The following is a 6799-nucleotide window of genomic DNA, read 5'->3' as shown; positions in this document are numbered from 1 at the left end:
GTATTTGATTTAACTTCTGCCTGACCAAAAAAATTAAGCATATAAATCTATTTTGCCATTCAAGCAGAAAGCACTTGACAAACTGAAGCACAAAACAGAAAGAAATGCAAAAACTTGTATACAAACTTTTCTTTAAAAAAAAAAAAAAAGAAAACAAATAAAACAAAATAATAAAAAGACTTAAAAGCAGACATGCTACAACTAATGTCAAGAAGCAGCTTTGTTTTCTTTTCCTGATATCCTTGAAACAACAAGAATCGTGGACTCGATGGTCCTGCACAGGGTATCTAAAACGTCATTTTGTTGGACGTGACTAAAAAGTCCCCTGGAATGGTCACAATTCAGAGACAAGCTCAGCTCTGGATCCTGGGCTGACAAAGGCTGACCCTCACAGCCTCTCAGGTCAGCCAAGCTAGTCAACACTGCAGAAATAGAGGTGCAAGGAAGCTCTTGGTCTTCGTCAGTCACATTAGTGTCTTTAGGACTCTCTACATCTTTCATTTCTTTGCTTTCTTCATATTTTCCGCTAGTACCTGGCTGCTCTTCGGTTTGCTCTGGCCTAGCAGGCAGCAGTATGTCTTCTGAAAACGACGAAGACGCTTCCAGCCGATATTCTTTAGCAGAACTATTTTCCGGGGAGGGAGGATCTTGCTCAGTTCCTGGGTCAATGATTGAAGAGTCTCTGGTTTCGTTGTCAGACGTGCTTGTTGGGGTGGATGCTTCTCGCTCGTTTTTGATATCTGTGATGCAACCTTCCACCATGTGTTCCTCATCGCTACTAACCCTCCTCCTCTTCACCGGAGTAGCACCTTCATCATCTGGAAAACAAAATATTTGTTCTCTCTGTTTTAATTTATCCTGTTGTTACGTAACAATTATCAGGAATGCATTGGCATTACATTATTTTATAATATAATTTAATAATATCATTTTTATAATATAATAATACTCTTGCACCTTGTTCCATTGAATATCAACTACTTCTTTCGACTGCTGTACAAACGCAGATTTACTTAGGTTGGTCTTACATTTTTTTATTTACTTTCCAATATTTCCCATACCTAACATATTTATAGCTTATTTAGGACATAGCTAATAATAATAATAAAGGCCCTGCAATGTTAATTTAAAATACCACCTAAAATAATAGAAAAAACTATATAATGATCAGACAACATTTTAACAGCATACAACAGAATGTTGATGTATGACAGGGGTGTCCAACCTGCGGTCCTCCAGCTGCTGCAGGACTACATCTCTCATCCTCCTCAGCCAGCTGAAAGAACATTATGGGAGATGTAGTCCTGCAGCAGCTGGAGGGCCACTGGTTGGACACCCCTGATGTAGGATATCTCTTCTTTGTGTGGCCGTTTATTATCACTCATGTAATAGAGGGTGTTAAACCTAATTGCTGCAGAGAAAACTGCTGGATTATCTGCCCAACTGAACTATTATATTCCTGCTAACAAAATAAAATATTGCCCAGTAACTAAAAGGTAAGGGATCAAACAGAGCGCTACGCGGTCTACATAATCTGGATACCTGATTCACACTCCTCCTGGTCACAGATTGTTACAAAACACTCACCTTTCGTTTTGCCGTCTTTGGCCTCTTGCTCTTGCAGTGAGTTTCTCTGCTGTTGGCAGGCCCTGCATTTATTCAAGAGTTCTTGTAACGTTGGAATTAAGGCTGAGTTAAGCTGTTTTGGAGTGTGGACAGAAAGAAGAAGAACCAGTGCCCGGAGATCCTAAAAAAACAAACAAACCAGATCATTCCGTTTTGATCGCAGAGGAGAACCTATTCGCCCCAGCTGCTAGATCTGTAGGTAATCCCTCCAACACCAAAATCACATAAGCATGTGCAAAGAAATGAAATTAACCCCCGACCCCCCCCCCCCAAAACAAACATTTAAAGGAACAAGCCAGAAACGAGACCGAGTATGATTGTCTTACCCCATTTAAAGTGCAGCTTGCTTTGGATATTTCAACAATGTTGATGAGGTCAGACTCCACATTCTGATACTGGTTGATGAGATTTGTGATTATCGTGTTAATGAGGTTTGCACAATTCGTTTCAGAAAACACCTGATTCTGGACCTGCACGAGAAAAACCATCCTGAGATTAGCTGGCACTGAATCAGATTTAGGCGATGGGGTACATTATAAAGAAAACGTACCTTCATAAGGAAATGAGTCAGGAACGTGTACACAATGTTGTTGTTGAGAAAAAGCCTTTCGTCCGTTAAAATGCATTTAATATACTCTGCGAAAACGGGATCTTCGCACAAAAGCTTCATGCAATTTTTTGCCATTGTAGACTACAGCGGGGAGGAAAAAAAAAAAAATGTTAGCCTTGTATTGTGTATGCTTTCAAACATTTGGATTTAAACAATTTCACTCTCAACGGGATGGGGAAAACATTTCAAGATACACAAAGTTTATCTATAACAAATGCAAGTTTGTGTCGTCACCAACGTACTGCACTTCTAAATGTTATTAAATGTAAAGAAATGCTATGAGGTAACAGTACGAGTGCCAGAAGCTTACAGAATCCGGAAAAACAATCTTACTTGCATAATCACAACTTTAACAACAACTAACAAGCAGCGTTCCATCAACGCATGAAATATTTATTACACACATATATATATATATATATATATATATACACACACATATTTATTATACATACATACATACATTATATATATTAATTCAATATATTGTGTGAATGCAGAGATTGGTTTTTACCTGTGTTTGGCAGAGCTCTGTCCAGAGTTTGGGAAATAATGCAAGATGTAAGGAGAGGCCTTCATAAGCAATCAGAACGCCTGGAAAACAAGAGCGTTTCAGACATGTTGTATAGAAACCTAATGCAAAGCTAATCGAGTAGCAAGTAACTAATGGCTTTATATCACTAGATCCTCTGTACCTGCCACAGTATGGAAATAAATGTCACAAAGACCCTTGCACATCTAACACAATCCGTGTGACAAAAGTACAGCCTTAAAAAAATGGATGCGGCTTAAACCCTAATGCAAACGATCAACAGATCATCAGAATATGATGGCGATATATAAATCAATAACTAATAATACAAAAGAAAAACACCCTGATCCTTTTACTTATCAGACCATTTATAAGTCACCAAGCCCAACATAAAGTTTAAAAAACATACTCATAGATTTCAGAAAACACGAATTAAGGTGATCGCAAACATTTGCCTCTACGATTTACTACTTACTCAGCTTAATTAACGTTTCTGTAAACTTTTCACAGTTGATTGCTACGCGGCAGAGAAGATGAATGAACTGGTGATAGGAGGACAAGTAGTCGAGCAGCATGCGATCGTACACATCATCCTTTCCCTGCAAAGAAAACAAGTCAGGGTTCTTGCTTAAAAATAACTAACCCCCTGACGCCAACCCTTAGAGGGGTTTACAAAAGCCTTCTCTCTCTCATTGTACCGGGGTCATGCCTCGGTACCACATTGAATGACTTAAGCTAAAAAGACATAATAGAAAGGAGCCCAATAAACAAAGGTTAGCGCTCGGTTCACGTACCTTGCTGGACTCCACCATGGTTGGCAGGAGGCACATATTAAGCTCTGGGCGAGGTGGGCGCATATTGCTTTTGCCTCCAATCAGTTTCATATTTTCACGGCATGGAAAGTAGGGACCAAATGACACTGAAAGGAAACATCCACAATTGTTTTGTAAATAATCAATGGAAAAGAGAAAAAAAAAAAATCTTACCCGGCGGGATGTTGTCAAACAGATTTATTATTTTATTGCGAAATATTTTTCTAGTCTTTGCAATGTTACTAAGGGATTTATTCATGAAATAGCACATTTCAGGTAAATGAGGACGGATGAAAACTATAATATGGTTACATTAATGTTCAATTAATAAGCAATATGTAGCTTTTTTTGTGTATTTTGTGGGGAGTCATATTTCTTCATTTTAATAGAAACGCACAGGATTGGCTTAATTTTGATAAAGTTACTAAACAGCTTGTCTATTACAATAAAAATGTTAAATTTGATTCCAAAGAAATCCCACCATAAAACCTTTAAATTCAGATATTGCTTTTCACACAAAGACCCAGTGATGCAACTTCAGGCCTCCACAATAGATATGTCTTAAAAACACCGCAAAAATCACCCGAATCTCATGCCGATTACTTACTTGGGATGTTACTGTGATGGTACGTGCAATGGTTGTGCTGTAGAAACGGAACGAGTGTGTGCAAAAAATCATGAGGACTCAGCAGCACAAGTTCTTTTAGCACATCTGGAAAAGAATAGAATTATTATTACACATAGTTTTAAACTACATATTATAATCGTTAAACTCTATAGAAAGATTTTTTTTAACAAAAAAAACTAAAATGTGTGATATTTCATACTACTAATTTTGTAATTTGCAACATTCTGATATGAAACAAGGAAATATATTTTGCACTATGGTAGATACTAGGGCATAACGTGTGTAAATGTGTGGGGTATAATATGTAAATCAAGACAAAGCCTCATTAGGTTAACGGGTCCCACTCCAAGTCCTGAACCATCGCAACATCCTTATTATCAAAGCACAAACATTTTACATTTATTACATCTATAAAACTGGAATGACAGATGGTATATTGTGTGAATTTAACAGATGATCCAATCGACAAATAAAATGTAAATATAAAATATGTCACTGCATAAAGAATGATTTCCATGCCTTAGTCAAGACCATATTACCAAGTCAAACGTTACCTATGCATGCATTTCGCAATTCAGGCGGGCTGTAAGAATTTAACAAGGTTAAGAGTTTATGAGCAAATTCAATCCTCTCTTGCCACTGAATTAACGCTTGCTTAACATCTGTGGAAACAAAACAACAAAATACAACATTTAAAATAAAACAGACACAAGTTTACTACCCGCATCAACTTAACTTCTAGAGCACAATGTGTCACCTACGAGAACATGACATAGAATAACCCCACTGAATACCTTGGGATGAATTGGAACGCCAATTGTGATGCAGACCTTCTCAAGAGGGGGGGCATCTTATTAATACTTATGTTTTTAAAATAGGGTGTCCAACAAGCTTATATAGGTGTGATGGTCGGGTGGCTGCATATAGTTTACTGCATGCTCGGAATACCCTTCCATTGATTTCAACGGGAACGTCTTCCTGGCATTGATTGTCTGCTTCAAACGTTGTTCATTAAGATTATGTCTTAAAACCCCCTATGAACAGATCTCTGACACTAACGGAACCCAGCTGTGTCCGAAAAGTACAGAAACGAGAAGGATTCCGCAAACCTTACTTTTAATCTAAGTTAGGCTTGCTTATTTACATTCTACTATCCAACTATATCGTATTGATCTCTAACCTTTTCTCTGCAGATACGGACGCGTGGACTTAAGGACCGAAAGAAATATTGACAGAAGTTCCACCAAATCTCCAGTTACATGGCAGGCTGTGGCTTCGTGGTACATCATGTGCAGTGTATTAAAGGACTGGAAAAAAAATAGATTTAATTCAAATAACCACAGCGTATAGCCATTTTATATTTCAAAAGTTATTAAAGCTATTTGACACAATCTTATTGTTTAATACAGAAAACCCAGCCTGACTCATAGAAGAAAACATCTGATTTGCATTTAACAACATGTATCCTTACCTCGGTCATTAAAATTAACCCTCTGTTAAACACAACGAGAAGTCTATCTTCATCAGACTCTAATAAGATCCTGAAGGCACTGCAGGACGAGCAAAGGGCACAAACCATTAGTCACAGGAAAACCATGACAAGAAAACTTGCAAAAACATAACACAAAACAAGTAAAACAACATTTACACTCCATGGGACAATGGAGCTACTAAAACATAATACCTAGAAACAAAGCTGCATGGTGATAAGGGGTTAAAGAGTAACGTGTTGCTTCCATGAACGCAGAAACCCTAGCAGGGATTTTTTTTTTTCTGGGTACAGTTATCGATATATTAATAACAGCCCATTACTGCATTCAGAAATTCAAAAAAAAAATGTAATAGTGAATAGCAGTTTAATGTAAGAATATGCTTTCTGGATTCTTGAAAAATAGCACATATTTTCTTAAAACGCCCCCATCTTCCAATCGTGTTTATCTAGTGCAGTGTTTCATTAGTGGTATAAGTATGAATAATTGGAGTCATTCTGCTGTAAAGCGACCTTATCACCATAGCAACCAACTGAGTTGTGCCACACCAGAACAATCGAAGGACGACTCATTTTAAACAGATCTCGGGGCACTACTTGGCCGATATAATAAATATATTTTATCTATCGGCTGCCAGCACAGTAAAGCTGCACCTTCATCTCCAGCATTTACTGTGGACACCGGCCCACCTTATTAACGTTGTCCAGCAGGAGCGGCCATCCAGACAACGCAAATAGCAGCTGATGGTAGTTTTCTTAAACTGTTTAATATCCTCAAGTTCTTCTTCTCTCATCTCCGGCCTCTGGGCTACAAATAGCTGCATGAGGTTAAAGAGCTCTTCAACGGCCTGCAAAGGAACGGACATTACAAAAAAGGGGGTTACTTGACAAAATCATTTCACAAAGAAATGTATGAATACGGAGCACCATATTCCCTAATTATATGGGATTTTCTCAAATAAAACACTGAAAAGTTGGCAATTACAAAAAACGATACTGGATGAAAGAGATGGCGGAAAATGAACAAGTGCAGAACTTTCTCCCCTAAAAACAGAAGCCAGGGACAGCAGTGAGAATCAGGACTGATAAACATATCGATAGA

At 37.9% G+C, this 6799-nt stretch overlaps 1 protein-coding gene across 2 annotated transcripts in view; it reads right to left on the bottom strand.

The window, feature by feature from the left end:
* Positions 1-207: 207 nt before the first annotated feature.
* Positions 208-6799, bottom strand: part of LOC149303274 (ubiquitin carboxyl-terminal hydrolase 34-like) — a 70798-nt gene continuing 64206 nt past the window's right edge. For both annotated transcript variants that reach the window (XM_089481465.1, XM_089481466.1), the window contains exons 68-79: positions 6388-6545; positions 5680-5758; positions 5389-5515; positions 4763-4870; positions 4188-4292; positions 3563-3687; positions 3244-3367; positions 2751-2830; positions 2177-2317; positions 1953-2096; positions 1588-1747; positions 208-818 (exon numbers count right to left, since the gene is read on the bottom strand). In XM_089481465.1, the coding sequence (XP_089337591.1) occupies positions 208-818; positions 1588-1747; positions 1953-2096; positions 2177-2317; positions 2751-2830; positions 3244-3367; positions 3563-3687; positions 4188-4292; positions 4763-4870; positions 5389-5515; positions 5680-5758; positions 6388-6545 (1962 nt within the window). The remainder of the gene's footprint in view (positions 819-1587; positions 1748-1952; positions 2097-2176; positions 2318-2750; positions 2831-3243; positions 3368-3562; positions 3688-4187; positions 4293-4762; positions 4871-5388; positions 5516-5679; positions 5759-6387; positions 6546-6799) is intronic.

The sequence above is a fragment of the Sceloporus occidentalis genome, unplaced genomic scaffold (genome assembly GCF_023333645.1).
Source record: "Sceloporus occidentalis isolate IW3139 unplaced genomic scaffold, rSceOcc1.0.p SCAF_15, whole genome shotgun sequence".
In the NCBI taxonomy this organism is placed as follows: domain Eukaryota; kingdom Metazoa; phylum Chordata; class Lepidosauria; order Squamata; family Phrynosomatidae; genus Sceloporus; species Sceloporus occidentalis.
The sequence above is the reverse complement of the archived record's forward strand: the minus strand, read 5'-3'. Positions and strand labels throughout refer to the sequence as shown.